Consider the following 22,521-nt stretch of genomic DNA (forward strand, 5'->3'; position numbering starts at 1 on the left):
GGGCCCCGTTGCGCTTAGACGAGTGTTAATCAATTAATATCAGTCACGTTTAATTTAATCCTGGCCCATAAGGAGATGGCTCAACAATCCTATGAAATATTAAATGTTCACTGGATACAAAAAAATATCAAATGGTTCATGAATTTATAGCTATGAACAAAACAACACAAAAATTATGTTTTTAATCACACAAGGACCACACCATCAGTGCCATACATCATCTCTTTCGTTGCAAAGCATTAATTTATCAGTGCAAGAGGTTAGTGAAACTCCTATGAAACTAGAATCGACATTTACTCTAAAATACTTAGTTTGTTTGACTGTACGATCCTGCCTATTTGCTTCAACGAGTTGTTATCCTTATACAAGTAACTGTAAAAAATCATGATTTATTGTCGTTTGCATGAGATCTTAATAATACAATTTACAATAAAAAAAAAATTATATTTTATTTGGTAAAACTTTTCCCTCGATGATACGTTTACCATCTACACCGATAATTTCTCTCAAGTTAGAGACATGCCTGCTTTCAAAGTGTTTTACCCAAAAATTCATTTCAATAATAAGCAGCAACCCTCGAAAGGTTTGGATTCCTAATTTTTTTGGTACATTACTTACCTTTTAATTTCGATTTTGCACGAACAAAAAATGTAAATAGATTGATTGAAAACCACATTGGATTATCGTTGAGGTCATAACGTCAATTATTGTTAATTATTTTCGATTAATAATGACCTGGAAGTGCATATACTACTTGGGAAGGCGCCAGGCAGCTGGAAATCTACGTATTGTCACCACTGTTCCGCGAGATGGCGCAACAGTAGGCGCATCGCGATACGCACGCGGCCTATAGGTAACTGGATGGCGTGAACACATGATTTGAAATTATATATTTGTGATACGCAAGGTATTGTAATATTTGTAGGCACATAAAGAAGCTGACGAAGTCATTCCAATCACGTCCTTATCGTCGTATATATAGAGAGCAACTAAATAAAGCGAGTGTGGATGGTACCACACGTACCACAGCCTCGACTCGCTAATATTCGTGACGAGAAGCCTCGAGAGAGTCTGGAGCCGGCTTAATAAACTGCGCGCGCTGTTCCGTCTAACAAACAAAACTTGTGATTCCTACGCTTACCGTAATTACGGTAGACCCCATTTGTTACGAAAGGTAATATAAAAATGTGTTATTTTGAGAAACAATATATCATTGAAACTAGATAGTAAACGAATCTTGTAATTGTAATCTTGCTTATACATATGATATCCAGTCATTAATTCTTTACTGCGATTCAAAATGACATCCGCCGTTTTCTGTAATATACTGAATTTTTATGTCTTGCAGTCCCGCCTTCGCTTTCAGACCACACAGCCTCAGTTGGGACTCAGTCGTCTTTCGGGCGACCATTGAAGATTGACGATCTTCATTTCATTTTGCACCTGACATCGTGGTAAGTCTTACCTTTTACTTTATATTATTTATGACATTTCACCACATCATATAAGGCATTATATATTAACAATTGTGGTAAACATATTTTTGAAGCAAAAAAACACTGGGATCAGCGGATTAGGTGATACCTAAGCACTTTAAAATGTAAAGTAGTGATTGTTCTGTTATATTCACAAAGAATTATTATTTTAACGATTAGTTGGGTTCATTTTATAATCCAATTATTTACTAAAATAATCTGTAATTTGTTACCTATTTGATGTTCTGTATTTAATTTAATCTTTAAGCTTTGCCTGCGTAAAAATATTTTATCAATTTTCTATTATTTACACAAAAAATCTTAATTAAATTGCGACAATCGGTAAAAACGGATATATTTATAACTCACTACGAAATAGTTACAATTCATGATATTTATGTGGTCCTCGGTAAGGCTTTATTGTCCCTGGTTATTTGTATCAAAAATGATTACCTATTTATTGAGAAACCTTTGTTTAATTAGTAGTCATTACCGAGTTATACCCGTTCCTTACTTTAAAAATACTATTGTTATTTTTTGTACATTTTCTTGATGGGCTCAAAAAATATGGGGTTTTTTTGGACCCAGACGAGACAAATAATTTTTAGAGGCCCTGGATGCCACCTTAAATACTAGTTTAAAATTTTATAAACCTAAACCGTCCGTAAATGATTCGTCTTCCTAATTGGTGAAACCCGTAATGAATTTCTTACATGTTTTTGATGTCACCGTCCACACACATATAAGACGCGGCAGAGGATTTGTTTTAATGTAATACTAAGCTTACTTAATATTGACGTTATTACGAATTTTGGTCAATTAATGTCGTGTTACAGGATAGTTGAGATTTAATTTTGTTTAAAAACGTTATTTTATTCTAGGAGAGAGTTACTGACGGGATAAACTTCAAATGTCTGACAGTTAAGAATTTTGTTTTGGATTTTTTTTTTGTCTTTTATTCCTTCGTCATAAACATGAATATCAGTCCGGCCATTCTCGAGTTATAAATGTTCGAACAAATTGTTCTTATTTATGTATAAAACTACATATGTGCGTAACATATACAAGAACATATTAATTCACAAATTTTACACACATACATATCTTTGACTTTGAATAAAGTTAGTAATTAAGTAAGCACGAGATTTTCACTGGAGAACCAATGAATATTCATTGGAGCGTATAGAAGACTTTTAGTCCTAGTAATTCTAGAATTACAAAGAATATTATATACAAAAGAACAGGCCAATGAAGTCTCGAAATAGTCCAAATGAGCCTCGTAAGTTTGCAATAGACCACGCAAGCGTAGGCGATTGCAATGCTTAATGAACATTTTTGAAGTTCATTGATATTTATTTGCATTTTTTAACGTGATGACCAGATTACAGAGGCAAATTGTAATAAGCTTAACACAAGTGTTATGTAAAGTTTTACTGTACTTTGAATGTTTTAAAACCTTATAAACCTTATAAACCTAGAATGTTATAAGCTTTGTTGGCAGTCATAAATGTTCAGATATATGACACAAATAACGTGGCCTTGGTTTATCTTTTTATAATAGATATCGCAAAACAAAAAATACCCAAAGTTCTCTGCAATAATATGGATACTATAAAAATAAGCTAAATTCAGCTTATTTCATCAAAACGAAAAAATTCAATGTCGATAAAAATTATCGAGGGGCACTGGGGCGGGCGTATACCCCTTAGTTTGGTGGAGACGATGAACGCCGACGCTCGACTCGTCTCAATCGTCGTTTCGTTCAGCGACGCCCGTTGTCGGCAGATTCGCGGTCCAGGCCCGCTGTAACGGCGAGATGGTAGAACCCGCTGGCGCCGCGTACGTAAGATGTGGTCGGATGTACAGCTTGTAGAGCGTCAGCTTGGTGCGCAGCAGAATGTTGGCCGACACTAGCGGGCGGAGCTTTTTCAGGGCCTACTATTCCCTGCCATAGTCATATTCTTGGACATGGCCTGTACTCGTAGTGGCGTGTTGAGTGTTGAGCGACGTCGCGAAGTTCGCCGTGACGTCGGCGTAGAGCGCGAGTGTAAATCCTTTGGCGCAGAGGACGGCGTCGGTGTAGAGGGCTGGAGAGAGAGATGACGCTTCCTTGCGGGACACCCGCAGTTATCTTGCGCTGGCTCGAGGTCGCCTTACCCGTCGCCTCGATGTTTTCCTTCACCGTTCGAGCGACTGTTAAATGCGCACATTGAAAGAAAGCCGGGGATCGTACCAACGAATACCACCTACAATAAAACGCAACTTTTACCGTCCAATGTTATAAGTTTCGCTTTCACCACCCTCGCATTATCCGCTCATTAGCATCTTGTTTGTCTTAAAACTTTTATAATAAATATTTAAATTGAAGGTATATTAATTATATTTTAATTTATTTATGAATGTGTCAAACTTTTGGACACAGGTGAATTAATTTTTCTGTTATACCTCGAGATTAATTAATTAATTATATATTTTTTTACAATTCTCGCAACCCGTTCCCGATGAGATCAAGTTGTATCAAGACAAATCAAGTTTTAGTTAAATAACTCATTTTCACACCATCACACAACAGCAGAATTGTAACAGTTGCAACGAAACAGTTTATTGTTTTTTTTCCTTGTAGATGTTTGAGCCTTTTTTATACATTACGTATTCCATCTTTGGCTATATCTTTAGTATAATTGTTTTTTTTTAAATATATAATTAATGTTAGGAGTACGAAATTTGTAAAATAAGATCTTATAACTCAATGATCTTAACCAATAGTATAAATACTAGTTTTTAAGTGTCAAGATTGAATATTTTGTTAAAAGAAAAACTTTATCAAAAACAAAAGCTGCTTAATAAAAGAATATTAGCAGAGACGACAATTTTTTTTTTTTATATGAGATACAAGAATTTCAGTAAATGCCCTGCCCCATGCCCCACTTCAGGCCCTATAGCCTTGAGGGCACAACATTTGATGTTAATTTTGTTTCCCTAACTTTTCTATATGAATAACCTTTTATGTTTTCTTTGAATCCTTAATTCCTTAACAACTTAAACAAACATTTTAAAATAAACATAAAATATTAAAGCCTCTAAATTTTTGCCAACAAATATTGGCTATTTATTACTCCTGCAGTAGGTTGTTTTTCAACTGTATCGTGTTTTTGTTTTAGCAAGCTCTTAAAACAAAGCAACATGTGGCGGCAAGTCTGTCTTTTGGCGCTGGTAATGACCGTTCTCTGTGCTGCGGACCACAATCGGGGTAACCAAAAAATAAACAGTATTTACATTTTTCTTAATCTACATAATAATAATAATAAAAATGTGTGCGTGTACTGGTGTACACGCGTAAGGAGTAAAATTATTCGAAAAATGATCTACTGTATGCAACTTTGCAGAAATTGGTTAAATAAAGTTAAATTAGATCAAATTTAACAAAAGCCTTTTATTATCATAGACAAGAATACAAGTAATACAATTATTTAATTTTAAATTCACTTAGCATATTAACGTCAAATATTACATCTTCACATTTTACCGAACAATGTATTCACCAAATAAGGAAAATTTATCTCTCTTTGCTGCTGATGAGTAAACTAAGTCGGACTCCAATGTATTATCAGTTCTTGCCATTTTAGGTGGTGATGTTGTATTATCAGTTGATGTATAAATATCCTGAAAAGTAATAGGAGATAAAATTCTTCCAAATCTTCCAAATGTTACATTCCTAAATCCATCCAAACTATTACTAATTACCTAAACATAATTACGATTTAGGCTAATTGTTTAATTGCCGTGACAGTAAGTAATTTGTACATTATTGGCTTATTTGAGTCCTTTAAAAAGTGTAAGATATCATAGGCATACCAATTTGTAACATATCTATCATTTGGGAACAACGGGCTAGGCCTCTCGAGCTAACTCTCAGTTATATTCAGTCCTCAAATAATCTATTTTCTTTGTTATGTCGAAAACCGATATTCTAAATTTTCAATCGAACGAAGCTCTTGTTTGCCTTTTTGTTTCTCGCGCCTTGTTTCACAATTGCTAGGATTCCAAAGCGCTGCATTTATTTGAAGTAATCCGACTGAAATTTTCGGAAAAAGTTCCAAGGCAACTGATAATATTTATGATGAACAGAGGATCGTCAGCCGCGTTCAGCCGACACATTCTGGATCGGCGGTCGCTATGGACGTTCCCTTCGTGGACCGACTGAAGTCACTTTGACGAATAACAGGTAACATTGACGGCACTAAGCGACTCCAGAATAAAGCAATTCTTTTAAACGGGCAGGAGGCTCATCCGATGTTAAGTGATACCGCCCATGGAAACTCCCAATGACAGAAGAAGGCTCGCGAACCGGCCTTTTACATTATTTTTGAAACTCTTATAAAATCATATTATTTCGAGTACATTCAATTAAATCCTTATAATCTTACATTTAATACAACTGCTAGTACCTACATATTAAGAAAGTATGTCTGCGCGGCTTTCGTGATGCGAGATATCAGGGGTTAAGTCTATTATAGAAGAAGTTATATTTAGAAGCTATGATTAATCTCATATATTAAGATATATATATATTAAGAGATTAATCATAACTTCTAAACAAACTATTTTGGAGTTGCATGTATGTAAGATATGCCTTTGCTTTTTCTTTATAACACCACTTTGAACGCAAGCAATGACGTGGCTCAATTCTAATTTAACTGCGAAATTCGACATGAAACAATAAAAATTGCCCTTTATAGTTAAAATTACGACTTTTGTTTAAAAATCTAGTCTCGTCTCTCACAGTCGTATACTGAAAGAAACTGACGGATAGTAAGTACGCCGCAATGAATGAACCTTTAAGAGCGATGCGTCAATTAAAGCATATAATAGGCCACTGAAATAAAATCCATCGTTAAATTTATTTTTAAATTGTTCTTTTGGAAGGAATTCATCAAATTTGGTTCATAAGCAGATAAGGTTTAATTTAGCAATGATTGACATCACTATTATAACGACAGGGTGGTCCGTCACGCAGAGGAGGATGCAGACCAACAGAAAACTAATAGGTATGTGTCCTAGACTTAAGACATAAATAACTACAACGCAGGGTGTATCCGCGTGACGAACTCTTGAAAAAAATTTTTTATTTTTTGTTTCTAGGTGCCTTCAGAAATTTGTCTTTCGTACCTGTAGTATGAGGTCCGATCTCTTTCGTCTGTTTTAAACATTTGTATTAAGATTTGACATCATCAATTTAGGGTCATCTTGCAACTAATAAAATGATGAATGTTACAGGTTCTACTTGACGAATCGTTACGGGAAGAGAGCTGGGCAGTTGAGTGACAGATTGGCCAACCGAATGAACGATCGCTTCGGGGATAGGTGGAAAAAACAAATTGTGTGCGACTGCGTGCCCAGAGAGCATTATAAAAGGTAGGTTAGGTTAGGTTAGGGTCATAATGTTCCATAATCTCTCATTTTCTAACAAAACGTTTAATTGTGGGATTGTTGTATAAATATGTAGCAAATAAACTCCTGTTTTAATTGTTTCAGGAGCGTGTTCAGAGTATCAGAATAGATGACACCTAAATCATTTCATCTAAATAATAATCCTTTAACCTCCAAATTGTACCTATTTAACACAGAACAAAACTATCAGTTTGTCTAAAAACTGGGCTGGAGTTTTCATATAAACCGATAATTTTTCATTAATTACCTACTGACATTAAAAAAAACTCAAGCAAATTAAAAGTAATGTTGAAGATTCGGTAAAAGAAAACCAGATATGAGTATAAGCTTGTCTCACCCCACTAAAGGATGAGGGACTATTTCAGTGGTTGGCTATGTTCCCCCTTTTGTATTTGTATACAAAGTATTTTAAGTATAAATATTTTAATTAATATAATATCTAAAACATAGAATTTAACGATGAAATTAAAGAGGAAAAATTTAATTTTGTGTTTTCTTTATCATTAGAACGTAATTATGGCAAAGTCTGATCCACCGGTACAACTCTGTGATCTCGACTTCAATACAAAGTACCGCGAGAATGAATATAATTAATTATATATAGAATTCTCGAGTCTAATAATTGAAACGTTAGCTAACGCCGAATCTTGGCAACCGAGAGCACAAGTTAGTTTAACATTTTGAAGCCGCTGGAAAACTATTAATTTTCTCATAAATAAATCAGTTGTGACATATTCAGTCAGAAAGTTCGATTGTTGTTTTACAAGTGTAAATCCTACGTGAACAAAGTCGACAAAACAGCTATTCTAAGTAAACGAACATAAAAACATAGGACTCCCAACGAAAATATCTGTTTTACAACATTAGCTAGGAAATATATGTTTGATTAGATACTCAATCAAGACACAGGTGTGTGACACAACGAGTTATGAGTTTAAGACATGCCACGTCCGAACGATACAATTACTAATTACACTGACGGACTAAGAGGGAGAGGTTCCGTGTTTATCGGTCATAAAATTGAATAAAAAAGTGTTCGAATATATTTAAATCCACAAAAGATAAATTATTTTATTATTTGCTTTGCAACGCGTTTTTTCTTAGTGCCAAATTATGATGAAGCGGCATGCATATCAATAGGAATATGTCTCAAGTTATAAATTTGTAAACTTATAAACTTTGCAGTACACCTATCCCCCGATTTATTCGGTACTTGGTTTACACGGTTGTCCAAATAAGTTTTTTTTTGTTTTTATCGCACTCTACTAAATGCTTCTGTGATTGAACACGTGCGCTGTATACACATCTCACGGGGAATCCCGAGCTTATGTGCTGACTTGCTGCACACGCACACTGCGTCAGTATTTCTTCGCATAAAATTTAAGTTTTATCTACGGAAAATTGTATTTGAGTGAAAGTTTCACAATTTCAGAAAGGTTTAATTTTACATATTCATAAATTACAAGTGAGTGCATAATTTAGATTATTATAAATTCAAAGGTAATATTTGAACCATTTTTTTTAAATGTTTCGACAATATTATTTTTATTTTAACAGATCCTTCTGAAAATAGATAAATGGTTTAAAAGAAGAAAATTTAATGATTATGATAATGATAACGTTGGGGACCAAGTTAATGAGCCAACCCCCGGCATAAGTAAAAATACAACTAAAAATACGTTGTCCATCGGAAATATAATGATGATTTTTTGAAATGTGGATTTACCTCTACAATGGAATATGACATAGTTGTTCCCGAGGGTGTGATATTTGGTTTTCAATTATCAAATAGTGCTATTCCTTCGCTTTCGACAAAAGATAAAAGCTACTTTGAAAGGTCTTTATCATCAAAAATTAAGCAAGTAAAAGTTTTTCAAAAACAAGTATGTGTGTCTGAAAAGGCTCAAGAAGCTTCTTACGAAATAGCTGAATTGATTGCTGTTAACACTATATTTACTAGACTAGTCGTGCTACATTTAGACTGGTCGTGCAATTTCAATTCAAAATTCCTACTATATTACACATTTTTTTTTCAGAAATAATGTTATGACTTTTGTAGCTATAATTACAGAGAACGTTTTATAAACTTAATGTTATTTTATATATGTCGGAGGAAGCCATTCAACGAGTTGCTTGTTGATTGTACAATAACACATTAAATTCTCTTTATCAGAAATATCAGAAAAATAAAGCTCAGGAAGGCAATTTAGAAAAGTTTGAGTCAGTCCCTAAAGACAGTTATAAAACTATTAAATTAATTGTTGTTGATCATTTGACAACATTAGAGGAGAGAATTATTCATTATTTCCCAAAATTAGATATTAAGAAATTTGATTGGGTTCGTAATCCATTTCTCGGATACTTCTGTATTTGACTTAACTTTGAATGAAGAGGAAGAACTCAATTTGCTTTCCAATAATCAAGATTTAATTTTAAAACATTCCGAAGAATCTGATTCATTTTGGATTAACATCAGATGCGATTATCCAATGATAGCCAAAAAAGCTTTAAACATATTATTACAATTTTCCACATCTTATTTGTGTGAATTCGGATTTTCAGCATTAGCCAAAATTAAAACTAAAAAAGATCAAGATTGTTAAACGTAGAAGACTATGAGAATATGAGAGTAGCATTGTCATTTTTGCGACCAAATATAAATGGGAGTATCAAAAAACATCAAGCTCAAATTTCGCATTAAAAATATTTTTATTATTAGCTTGTAATTAATCCCTTAATAAACGTTTAGTTATTATTGTAGTGCATATATATTAGTTTATTTTGTATATTTAAAATTTTTGTCATAAGCTATTTATGCAGTGTGTTGTAGTAAATAAATAATTTTTATCTTTTTCTTTGTGTGCCACCAAATTTTGAAATCGTTAAATATGTGCCGCAACAAAAAAAAGGTTAAGAATCATTGAATTAACTACAATGCTAAAACAAAATCTGAACCCTGAATCTGGTTAGTGTTGGTTGCTCTGCACACGTTATTAACAACGCCATTCATCATGTGACTTACTCCCAGTGGACGCTAAGACTATCGTCTTGAAAATTTACAATTATTTTTCTATATACACAGTTCAAACCGAATCCCTCAAAGAGTTCTGTGAGACAGCTGATGTCACACACATATTGAAATATCATTCCAAAACTAGATGGCTTAGCCTGTTTCCTGCAATAGAAAGACTTCTGAAGCTCTTCACTCCACTGAAAGACTACTTCGAAAATATACAAAAACCACCTGTCTTGATCAAAGATTTTTTCCAAAATCCGCTGTCACAGGTTTATTTGCTTCTAGTCCACTCCATTATTCATATCTTGCATAGTAAAATAGATAAAAACGACAATTCCATCTTAGAAGCTCGAAACATTCTTGGATCTGTAACAAAAAGCCTAGATGATAGAATCAAAGAAAGCTTTGTGCCCTTAAGTAATAATCACACACATAATCGTAATTTATTATTTCGAGTATTAGTCATGCAGGTGACTGTGATAAATTGATGTAGATTCTGTCCAACGTAACATTGTTAGTAAAAATATATTGATGGTACTGTCAAAATGTTTCTGCTTAAACAATTCTAGGTGTAAGTAAGGGTTTGAGTTGGGCTTTGATGAATCAGTGAGTCCTGCAATTTACATAGATATTTTTTATTCTATTATAGCATTAGTTGCTAAATATTAAGAAATATAGTTTTATTGGATTTAATTAAGTTACAGTCTATGTATGAAAATAACAAATTGTGTTTTGTTTCTTGTAATATAAAGAATTAAACATGTGAGGCTGTTAAAATTGTTCCTTAGTATAAGTTATTATTACTTTTTGAATTTAATTTAAGTTCTTTTAAAACTAAAGTAAATATTGTTGATTGTATGAAAAAATAAAAAGTTCTCTTTTAATTTTATTAACTGAGTAACTAATATTGGGTTTGTTTATCTTTTATTTAATCCCTAAGAGGGTTAAAAAATAAAGCAAAGATACTCACTTTTCACTACAAGATTGATTAAACACACTATTTCATGCAACGAAAGAGGCTTCTCTTGTAGCCAAATTAACGTAAGACTGACGTCAGATCTTGGCTACTAGGGTTAAAATTAAAGTTTTCTTCTATCAAGTATGTAAAATATATTTTAATCAAGATGTAAGTAAATGAAAAAAGTATTGAAGTGTCCGGGGTGAAAGCTCCAAAATCCAGGGAACTAATGCTTCCGGTCCTGGGGAGGAGGTGCAAAAAAAATGAGATTTCTTGAGGACACACCACACGACAAACAACAAAGAAATCTAACTGAACATAAAAAATTCTTCCTGTTCATTATAATGAGCAACACATTGAGAATACATTTACTTTAAATTAGAACGAGCATCTTAGAGATAACGCACAAGTTAATACCGTACAAAGTAATTGCAAAGCATTATAGAACTACTTCCCAAACGGCCATACCAGCCGTGTCTCTACCTAGAATGTTGTCGGCCACTTAATTCTTTGAAAAACAAATTAGATGGTTTCTTCTTATCCTTAATACTAATGTGATAACTAAATACTAATTTTAATACGAAAGTTTTAAGTAACAGTTGGTGCAATTCGCCGACACTAATATTTTTATAAAATGATTCCAATATGAATGATGTCAAATCACGGCACAAGGGTGAACCGTGAAGGTGAAGGAAGCCGGAAGTGTCATAAATCGTCATTCGTTTTTCGAACGTGAATTAATTTATACTTGACTTATGAAGTTTCGTCCACAGGCTATTTATATATTAACAAGCATCAAATATTTATTGTTACTCTACAGACAAACAAGTAATAAAAATAAAATGAGTGACCTTATTTAAACTTAGTCTAGCTTTAAATGAAATACATTGTTTATAATTATTATTGTAAATTGTATTATTCCATTTGTCTCTAGTCTGAACTATTTAAAAAAAAATACTAAACTCAAATCCATAGAGTACACCGTATAACATTATAACATAGGCATCACAGGGTACTCAAATCTGTGGTGGCAAGTAACTGATGACAAGTAATAAAATATTAAGTAAATCATGGAATTAGTAGGTATTAAATAATTAAGTAAAATGTTTACTATTTGAAAACAGCGTAATATATTAGTAATTGTACAGGATTCAACACTGACGGCAAATCGATAATAATATTATGACTGTAATTATAGTAAATATAAATTACTACACCAAGCAATTCAAAGCGGCTTCGGCAATTACTAATAGGATGTAAACAAATTGTAGGAGTTCTAGTAGATAACTCGGTAAGTAAAATATGAAAAAAAAATTGTATTATAAACTAATCTAAAATATCCCACACAACAAAGAGAAGTTATGATGTCAGTCCTTTATTGAGGTGTCCATAGGGAATATTAACGGCTAGTGATATAAGAACAATTAATTTGCAAGTCAAACATGCATTGATTTCTTTGTCTCTAAATTAAATGGTTAATTTTTTTTAGTCACCATGGGATCAAAAGACAAGATCTGGACAATATCTGAGCTGACCAAATTTGCTCAGAAGTTTCAAAAAGTATATGCTTTATGCAACATTTCTTGGTTTCACAGAGGCAGGCCTCCTCTAGAAGTTAGTATAACATATAATTCATTATGAAAATTGAGAATTTTTATATATACAATTATAAAAAGAATGTAATTATAATGATATTATTTCAATTTGAATGATATACCACAACTATGATGCAGACATATTGAAGGAAATTATGTTGAACCAATTAGTATATTTCTAGATCAGCATATTAGTACAGATACATTTTTTCTGAAGCTATCCCTTATGTTATTACACATGAATAATTTAAGGTTTAACATCATAGTAAAACTAAAAAACAAAGAACATTTATATGCATCAATAATAAGTTTGCACAATACAATATCAGAATAAAAATATGCTACAAATAAAAGCAGCCTAAAGAAACTCGTAAATAAACACAACAAATTAAATATACCTATTAAAGACTGTCAAAACACGAGGTCATGGTAGATTAGATGATGGGAGAAAAAGAACACATTTTATTTCAAATTACTATTTTATTTTACAGGTTACAATGGTGATTAGCTTAAGTTACTAAACTTATTATCTTTTATTTGGGACTCGAAGCTAGAAAATATGTCTTGTGTAACTACGTATTTACATTAATTACATAACTTTATCTGTTGAAGCATAACCTAGACAATGCACAATTCATAATATTTAAATTTATCTAAATATAATATTTTATCAATACAGAACAGGCACAATATGGCGCTGAAAGAGCTGGCTTGCTTGCTGGGTGAGCCCACTGATGCGCGTTACATGGAGCAGCGCGTCTACGACTTCATCGGCAATATGCTGCACCTGGTATTCGCGCTCTCCTTACAGACTTCTCAACCATAATGTATGACCACAGTATTAATAAATACATGTATTTTATGTCTGCATAGATGCGCGACGTGGCGCGCGAGGAGACGCCTTGGGAGTCGCTGCCGCCCGTCTTAAAACGTCTCGGCACACGCCTCAATTTCATCGATGTGGCGTCGGTGGTGCGTATTCGGTCTTTTTGAGTCCACAGTACAATTAGGCCGCAAAAAAACTGATCCCGGGGCGCGTGTGGTAGATGGAGACGGGCGAGTGTCGGGCCGACGGCGCCGTCAACCCTGCCAAGATGAAGAGCTTCGCGACGAGGCTCGTGAAGGCGGTCCAGAAAGCCGTAGCCGAGCGTGCGAAATCGCAGATACATCGGGTGCTGCCGCCGCGTGAGTGGGACACGGCCCGCTTCTTAAAGAGTATCGCCGCCGTCGAGGTCTTCGCCCGCGAGACGTCGGCAGACGTGGGCGCCCTGCTGCAGGTCTGGTGAGTCAACGGCACCTTCGTCGCGACCGCCTCGACGCGCCCGCTATCGTTTTGACGCTCGAATCCTCGCAGGCTACGCATGTACGAGGAGACGCGTCGCGAGCTGTGCCGAGGGGGCCGCGAGCCGTCGCTGTCTCTGCCCGAGTGGCGACTGGCCGACCTGCTGCTGCTGCACGAGCCCGCGCTGCCGCTCCTCGTACGTGACGGCGAGCGGGTGTGTCCGGAGCGATCGCTGCGCTTCCTCGTGCGACTCGTGGGAGCCGGCACGACGAGGCTGGCGCGGCGCGAAGACGACGACCCGGTCTTCGGCACTCCTCTTCCGCCGCCGAATCTCCCCGAGGACGCGCTCGAGTACGGCGACTGGGTCCGCTCCGTGTGGACGGCCGTCCATATAGCCTACTGCAAAAAGTACGATTTCGTCTTCGCGTTTCCGTCGTCCACGCTCGATCCGACTACTTCACCGCATCTAAATCTACAGGGAGCGCCCGGTGTCGAGCGTGCTGCTGCAGCGGCGTTGGCACGAGCTGCGGCTGCTGGCTCGCGAGGACCGCGCGGTGTCGTCGCCGCTGGCGCCGCTGCTGAGGCGGTTTCCCGGCACGGAGAGTGTGGCTCCCCCCTCTTGGCCTAGTCTAGTGGAGCGGGGACTGGTCGTCGACCTCACGGCGTTGGTCAGTACCCCCCTTAGGTGCGCCGCTCACGTTCGAGTCTCCCCCGATTCATGAGGCCGCTTCTCCTTTTCAGGGATGCCAGAACCCCGACCTGCTGTGTCTGCTCGACGATATCGGTTCGTATGGTCGCCCTCGATTCAGTTAAAAAGCACGACTTTGTAATCATTTTTAAAATATTATAAGATACAAAAGTAGATTTCAATCTTTTCGTAAGCCCCACTGTTCCCGAGCGCCGTGCTGGAGATAGTAATACATTCATAATTCATAAGAATACTACTCAACAATTAACACAAAGGAACATAACCAGAACACACCTTCGAGTCTGAGTCGTCGGAGATCGCTTCGGAGGCGATCCCGCAGAGAGACATCGTGCGTCAGCTCCAGGCCATGGACCCCAGTCGGGCCGAGGTGTCCATCGTCTTCGACCCTCACTCCGACTCCGAGCCCGAAGACAGCCCCGCCCCTCCAGCGGTCCCCGCCGACAAGGATGACTCACTGAGCTTTATCATCAGGCAAGCCCTCAACTGTCGTTCCGTCGTGCGACTGCAGACACCGCGGCTGCGGGAGCTCACCGATGACATCCTCAAAAAGAACTCCGTGCTCGCCGACGAGCAGACCGACTCGGACGAGGAAAGCCCTCTGGTCATCGACGAGGCCAAACCCGAAGTAGAGAGCGTGACGAGGAAGCGAACGCTGAGCGACGGCGCGCGGGCCGCCTCCGAGGCTCCCGCCGACGACTTCGAGGCGAAGGAGGAGCCCGGTGCGTCTAAGAGAGTGAAACGAGAGAAGAACGAGGAGGAGTCGCCCGGACTCAGTACGTATCGCCAAACTTCGCCGAGACGACATCTCTACGACGCTCTATCCTGATGTCATTTCAGGTGAAAAGTTCGCGATGGAGGTGCGCGTGGTGCTCGAGAGGGTGGTCGAGACTGCCGATCGGACCCTTCGGGGCCTCTCGCCGGCCGAGCTGTCGCGGCGCCACGGGGTCGAGGGACAGGGGGCAGAGTGGTGGGCCCGAAATCTTCCTCTGGCCGAGAAGTGCCGCCCTCTGCGGGTGACGCTGACCCGTCTTCGTCGCCGACCGGCGCCCCGCGTCGCGCTGCCCGACATCGACGAGATCCGAGAGATCAACAGGAGCATGCTCGTCGCCGAGGTCGCCCCCACCCTCGTCCGTTCCCCGGACGCCGTCTCCGCCGAGACCCTGGACGTCGACGACGAGCGGCCGGAGAGCAGAAGGTTCCAGTACCTCTACGAGGACATGCTGAGGATGATGGCTCGCAACGCCAAGGTGAATCCGCGACTTCATTCGTCCCTCGGCCCGCGACGCCCGCTCGAACGAATCTCGCTCACTTTCAGACATATTTGCCGGCGACGCGAACCACTGCGCCGACGGACGCGATAGCGGCGTTCGACCCCGGCCTGAAGGCCGTCGACGAGACGTCGCAGCTGAGCGACCTCGAGAAGTGGGAGAGGGAGAAGCGCGTCGGCCTGCAGTACTTCAGCCTGCCTCACCTGCTCGACCCCGAGCCCCGGCGGAGGGCCGAACTTCGGCGGCGGTCGGCCCCCGACCCGACGCCGCCGCGGTCGGCGGCCCGCGTCGTCTCGGAGTCCGATTCCGATTCCCGAGAGGAGACGCCGAGTCCGCGGGCCGACGAGAGACCGGCCGGCATTTTGGACGACGAGCTGAGGGACCTCAGGCGGACGGAGAAGGCCGACACTACGGCGGCCGGCGTCCGGCCGAGGGGCTCCTGCGCCACCGGCTCCTTCGCTTCCGGCCTCGTCGCTCCCGGCCCGGTCCGGTCAGAAGGCGGACTCGACGTCCACAGACCGGTGCAACCGAACGCGGGAAGCCGCAGTGAGCGTGGTGAGTTGAGAGTTCACACTTTTATTTGATATCGATAATACGAGAGGTACGAGAAAAGTATAAACATATTATTATTTGATCAATAATTGCTCGTCTTGTTAATTTTCTAGATCCCGTGATCACGTGCGGAAGTCACTCGATAAGACTCATAGAAGACACGCGGCACGCGGCCGCCGAGAGGAAGAGGCAGATGAAACAGTCGGAACGAGAGAAGCGCATCAAGGTCAAGTTTACCAGCATCCTGAACGAAATGGCCGAGGAGAGGAGGCGAGACGGAGGCGCCGACACGCCGTCCTTCGCAGGTGAGACGTCTTACGTTCCCACGTCGTGACGCGAATAGGCGAGGTTTATAATTGTTATTGCTGTATTTATGATGTCATCTCCAAACATGGTATAGGTAAGAAGAAGCGCGAAGAGTCGATCTTCGATACTAAATTGTTGAACCGGTTGCTCGGAAGGCATTCCTCGTTATCAGTACAAAACAAAATATTGATCTACCAACGAGTCCCGACACCTGTGTGGCCTGATGGTGGCCAGCTTTAGGGCACTAACAGAAATAGCCACAGTGCTCAGGGAACGGTCAAATAGCCCCCAATCCCCGGGTACATTCGCAATGACGGCCTCAAAGGACCTTCAACTCCTTGCCTCCACGGGCCCAGTCAGACGATTGAAAAGGACGAAGGACCATTTCAACTAGTGAAAGAACTCAGTGTTCTCCCCTCAATAGAGACTGTAAGTAGTGTCGTTGGACAGTTTCTTGTGTGAAACGTCCTTTTTAGTCAATTAGTTTAGACTTGCTTCATTAGTTTAGGCTGGATCGTACGTTCCGTGATGCTGTAGTAAAACACATCATGGTACAAAACAGGGTATCTTCATTTCTCGTTCGACAGAAAGATTCGCGGGTGCCTCGTGCTACTTCAAACTGCCGGTGGAGCGCAGCTTGACGGCGGCCGAGTACGCGGCGGCCGGCGGCGGAGGGACGGCGCTGATGCGGGCGGACCTCGAGAGGCCCCTCTGGCTGGTGTCTCGAGAGTTCGTGATGCTGACCAGGACGCCGCTGACCTTCGGCCGGCCCTCGTACTGGGGCACGCCGCCGGCGACGTCGCGCGTGACGCTCACGCGCGTTCTCTTTCCGGACGAGGACGACCGCCGAGACTCCGTCGTCGTGGACCTCACGGACGACACGGAGCCGGCCGACGGGGAGCTCCCGTACAAGACTCTCGTCGACGACCCGCCCCGGCGCGTCATCGTAAGTCCGACGGCCCTCCGGCTCTCCGCCCGTCAGGACGCACTCTCCCATGCGGCCCCGTTGCAGGTGTACAACATGGTGCAGGACGTCGTCACCTTCCGGCGGTTGAGCTCGAGTAGAAGATCGCTATTCCTGTTCTCGCTGCAGACCGGCGTCCTCGGCCATCTCCTGGTGAGCGAGGACGACGCGCCCGCTCCCGAGGCGACGGCCGGCCCCGCCCTTCCTGTCGTGTCTTCCGTGTACGGCGTGTCACCGGTCGGGGCGCTTCCGGGGCCGGCGGCCGTCGGTCCGTCCTCGTGTCCGACGGCGACGACCGGGCTGCGCGAGGTGTCCGTGAGCGTCCCGGCTTACGAGCGAGGCCCCGGCTCGGGCGCCGGCGCGCCGCCCGTCGTGCTGCAGCGGGCGGGTCTGGGGCCGAAATTGGCGAACGTCCCCGCGCCGCCGGGCCGCGTCCCGGACTCTCTCCGCGACGAGGTGCCGGCCGACGGGGCGTCGCGGCCGCCTCGGAGACCCCGGAGCGTCGGGCCCTCGGTCCCTGCCCGGAAGTCGCGAAGTGCGGCGCCCGAAGCGCCTCCGCCCCGAACCGACGTGTGACGACGGACGCGTTCTTTCTGAGCGAAGAGGAGATCCGACGCGAATTTGCTCACGTTTACAATTGCTGACGTGACTTTCTGATGAGTCGTGACGAAAGACACGAACGTCTTCAGTGAGACGACATTGACGTTCTGTTATTGTGCGACCCTCCGTTTGCGAAATTCTTAGATCCCGTATACTTTTAACAATGTCAACGTTTGTAGAATAAAAAAATACCGCCCTTGGCGTTTAATTCATCAGGGTTACTGAATTGTGAGGGCGGAATAAGGTTCTGGAGAACGTGATGTGACGAATTTATTAAAAATCGATTCTCATTCATCGAAGATTTCAGTGTATCTACACAATTGCACAAACTATGTTTTATAATATTTGATTAATTAATAAGCTATGTACATTTGTATGACAAAAACAATAAAACATTATTCCTTACAATTTCATATATTATTTTAAAACAGCTTCGGCTGGCGTTGATTTCGTGTATTTTACCGAAATATGTTGGGACCACATCGCTTCGAAATGCAGCATAATGAATTAACACCTAAACCTCCATTTTACAATAAATAAGAATCTATATATATATATAAATCACTAGTTTTTATGACAATAAAAATTTTCATGTTATAAAATATATTTATTATGGAATATAAGATACAGGTATCACTTATTCCACGTCATTAAGTTTTGTATCCCATTCATCCCTACAACGGCAAAGAAGACAGAGGATGCAGGACAGAAAAAGCCGCTCTGATTCCCGTGATTCCCTGTTTAATATTAAATAATGATGTTAAATGATGATTCATCAATATTCTTTTGTTGTCGTATCTATTGAAAATCATCTTCCACGCTCCAGCATAATTGTTGGTTGACACCTCCAAATTTGAAATAATCTGGCCGCGATTAGGATTAGACGAGGTAATGGAATTTATGGATGTCTGATATGCGATCATTCTTATGTATCAGATTTTCAAAAGTATCCCGAAACTCCAACCAAGGGAAATTTGCGCCATCAAATTTGACTATTTGAATTTGAGGGAGTTTCAACCTTAATTCGTGGGGTGATCGGGATCATCTATGCAACATGACCCGAATTGCGGCTTTTTTCGCATTCTAATTTTTTGGACAATTTTTCGACTAAAGTTTTGGCCTTTGCTATATTCATCATTATATCTTGCTTTATCGCGTTCCTCAATTTCAGCCGAAATATTTTCATAATTTAAAACCTCTATTTCACTCTGCAAATCATCAACCTTCGTAGACAAACTTCAAATTTAGTGAGTTTTAAATCTAATCGTTAATTGAACGTAGTTTAGTTCCATTAAACAGTCAATGCTATTTAAATAATTTTTAAATTTTGTAATTTGTCCCTTGGCGGACGTTCTTATTGTGATTAAATCACGTAAACTTTGTTTATTCATTTCTCCTGTCATTAAATATAACACTTACGAACAAACGACAACAAAACAATATAATTTAAACTTTTCTTTTTTTGTAGTCAGTTAACTAAATATTGATTCTCTTTATTTAAATAGCAATGCAATTCCTGCATAATTCAATTGAAATGGCTCACGTTCCTCGTTCTGGTGGTACTTGCCGCTCAGGGAATCCGGCTGCGCACGCTCAACGGTGCAGGAGGGAGGAGGAGGTGCCAATGTAATCCAACGGGATAAGTATGTACTTGCAAACGGCGCACGGCGATGATAAATATCAGCCTGGAATATTCGGCAAATACTCTAATTATTGTATGTATAAACAATACGAAACGAGAAAACCTAAAATACGAATGCAACGTTACTTCGTGAAATAATTTAACTTTATATCAATTGAGTGATTCTATTGCTTAATATACTTCCATTGACCTATTTTACGGAATATTGAACAAACAATTGAATGATTTATGTATTTATTTAGATAATATTGCGATAAATAACTAAAAGTTAATTCCTTTGTTCACATTTTTATATACGGTAGGTAAATAAAGATGATGTAATTTTGCACTAAATAACAAATGTACGTGCGTAAAACACTGTAAAACTTGTGTAAAAACACTTAATTTACACAAATGACTTACGATTTTGAATATTATTTTGTCAGTTATTAGGTTTTTTAGGAATTAGTTAAGGAAGGACACTGATGTTAGCGGACGAACTCGTAACTGCTCGATGTGAAACTTTAGCTGATTCACTGCTCGAATCTTCTTTGTTTTTCTGCTTTCTAATACAGCCCATGATTTCAGAAATGATTTGATGTGATGTTAAAGATCGTTAGGTCGCCGCGCTAACCGGTGTCTCGTCGTATTTACGTATTAATTGTTATTATTTCGTGGATTCTTTTCTGTTCCCATCATGGGCCACCATATTCAATCTTTAGCGGATAGATGGTGTAAATTAAATGCCCAGATACTTAATAAATTAATATAATCAAAAAATGGATGTGAATTGTACAATGATCGTAGGTCAAGTGTATGTATATCAGGTCCTTGAAGATTCTTAATACAAATCAGTATGAAATGAACGGCAATGTTCCCGCGATGGTGTTTTGGCGTAATATTTGAGCAGGCGTTAAGTCTGAACAGCATTTATAATTGGATTTGGATGATTTTGGTGAAAACCTCTCAAATCTTTAGAAAAGATACCCTTGTCTTGATCATACTTATCGATAGAAAATTGTATAAAAGTATTAATTACAAAAAATGTATTTTTGGACATCGAACAAACCAAAATCTTTACTTTGTTGCCGGCATCAGATAAGTGGCATTGAAAACTTTAAAACATTCCATACCTTTTTTTTATTTGCTTCATATGACTCAATAAAATACAACTTATGAGAATGATCCCCTAGATTCTAAAATTAATTAAATAAGTTTTGTCGTGCTAGCGTACTGAAATTATTCAGAAACAAATTAAGTAGTCTTTTTAGAGTTAGCAATATCCACTAATTACTTTGACTATTGTTACTCATTTCACAGTAATATAGTGACGTTGATATTAATAATGCAAAATAACTATAAAATACACCACCTAATTGTATATAATATTATGCAAATGTGTGCGTTATGCCAACGTTAAGTTGACATGACACCTGTTGGCGTTTTCGCGAGCTTTTAAAATAGTAGTACAAAGGTAACGTATAGTTGTTCGTATATATACGACATCAATTCTTTGAGAACAATCTACTTGTTCTCTTATACGATAAGTTTATCGTAAACCACAAAATATTAAGAAAAAATCTTCATACATAGACAAGACAAGATAGAGCCAAAATTTAAATTAAAAAAATTGACATGTATTTCTAATATTCGTAGCGACCGTTTATATATTTCGTTGGAGTCTTCTTAGCCAACGCACATATGGGTATTATACCTATAAAACTGACCAAAACTAAATTGTTGTGATTTTGGAATAGTTCATTATCAAAATCACTTTCCAGCTTATTGATAATAATCCTTAATCCTTTTCGAATTTAAAAAAAAAACTCGCTAGGTTGTTTTTTTGATTTTTCCATTAAAAATATTCATAATTATTAGATCCTTTCTCATAAGTACCTATTAGGTACCTATGCCTATACCTACCTACCTACCTATTAGGATTCCAAGTCAGAAGGAGACGATTCATCACGTCTTGGAGGCAATCCTTTTTCAAAATTTCCTGGAAAAGTTTATTTCGAGATTCAGCAGCTTCCTCTGACAATTGTGTAAGGAGAGCATTTTCTATGACCAAAGCCCCATGACATACATTTGAATTGGTGTCTAAAGGACTTTAAACTATCGGGGAGTGAATTGATACGATTATTTGGGCATTTGGTAATTACGGTAAGATTTTCCCAACAAAAAATGACCGTTGTTTTTAATACTGAATTGAAAAATCTTGTTCTTTTTTTCTTAAAACCTCATTGAATTAAAATGCTAATAAAATACGGAGGCGGAAGGCTTTTTTCTATAAAATATAGCTGAACTCCATTTAACCGATGAATATTTAAATGATGAACAGAGTTCAGTGTGATATCTGCGTGAAGGTTGGTTTTGTTTCGAGAAAATGTAAAGTTTTTAAGAATGCTTTGGGCATTAAAACTGTTTTGCATTTATAGGAATGTTATTGAAATAAGAATCCCTTCTATTTTTATCCGGATCGAGAACAAACATCTTGTTTCTATTAGCATGAGAAACAATTAAAAATCCTTGATTCCTACCACGAGACTTAAAATATTTTAAAATAAAAATGCCAGTACCACGGGTAGATTGCGGATGAGCTGTTTTTGTATAAACTTGTCAATATAATTGTCGTTATCGTCAATTATTTCTTAACTATATGTTACGTAAATAAATAATTTCATTTAAAACATATCAGGCAAATCCCAGAGGAATAAAAAAATC

The 22,521-nt window shown here is 39.1% G+C and overlaps 2 protein-coding genes and 1 long non-coding RNA gene across 6 annotated transcripts; 2 read left to right on the top strand and 1 right to left on the bottom strand.

Annotated features, from left to right (window-relative positions):
- Nucleotides 1-280: 280 nt before the first annotated feature.
- Nucleotides 281-7,327, top strand: LOC123717362. Of its 2 annotated transcripts, XM_045673308.1 has the most exons (7): nucleotides 281-1,174; nucleotides 1,349-1,454; nucleotides 4,637-4,725; nucleotides 5,604-5,700; nucleotides 6,476-6,523; nucleotides 6,753-6,890; nucleotides 7,011-7,327. In XM_045673308.1, the coding sequence occupies exons 3-7, from the start codon at nucleotides 4,659-4,661 to the stop codon at nucleotides 7,033-7,035; spliced, it is 375 nt and encodes a 124-aa protein (XP_045529264.1). In that variant the 5' UTR covers nucleotides 281-1,174; nucleotides 1,349-1,454; nucleotides 4,637-4,658; the 3' UTR covers nucleotides 7,036-7,327. The 2 variants fall into 2 exon arrangements, with proteins under 2 accessions (XP_045529264.1, XP_045529263.1); XM_045673307.1 differs by lacking the exon at nucleotides 281-1,174 and having other exon boundaries at nucleotides 1,290-1,454.
- LOC123717363 lies at nucleotides 4,920-11,580 on the bottom strand. Of its 3 annotated transcripts, none has more exons than XR_006754807.1 (3): nucleotides 10,913-11,580; nucleotides 10,171-10,308; nucleotides 4,920-5,138 (listed from the first exon to the last, which is right to left on the bottom strand). It is a non-coding gene; the product is annotated as an uncharacterized LOC123717363 (long non-coding RNA). The 3 variants fall into 3 exon arrangements; XR_006754808.1 differs by lacking the exon at nucleotides 4,920-5,138 and adding an exon at nucleotides 8,438-10,094; XR_006754806.1 differs by lacking the exon at nucleotides 4,920-5,138 and adding an exon at nucleotides 8,438-10,101.
- Nucleotides 11,581-11,940: 360 nt separating this feature from the next.
- On the top strand, nucleotides 11,941-18,572 carry LOC123717144. The gene is made up of 15 exons (XM_045672991.1): nucleotides 11,941-11,979; nucleotides 12,049-12,191; nucleotides 12,390-12,514; nucleotides 13,175-13,285; nucleotides 13,369-13,467; nucleotides 13,542-13,777; nucleotides 13,850-14,185; nucleotides 14,256-14,445; nucleotides 14,519-14,561; nucleotides 14,753-15,259; nucleotides 15,324-15,733; nucleotides 15,802-16,309; nucleotides 16,420-16,611; nucleotides 17,200-17,558; nucleotides 17,625-18,572. The coding sequence occupies exons 3-15, from the start codon at nucleotides 12,395-12,397 to the stop codon at nucleotides 18,150-18,152; spliced, it is 3,639 nt and encodes a 1,212-aa protein (XP_045528947.1). The 5' UTR covers nucleotides 11,941-11,979; nucleotides 12,049-12,191; nucleotides 12,390-12,394; the 3' UTR covers nucleotides 18,153-18,572.
- Nucleotides 18,573-22,521: the final 3,949 nt, after the last annotated feature.

The sequence above is a fragment of the Pieris brassicae genome, chromosome 12, assembly GCF_905147105.1.
Source record: "Pieris brassicae chromosome 12, ilPieBrab1.1, whole genome shotgun sequence".
Classification (NCBI taxonomy): domain Eukaryota; kingdom Metazoa; phylum Arthropoda; class Insecta; order Lepidoptera; family Pieridae; genus Pieris; species Pieris brassicae.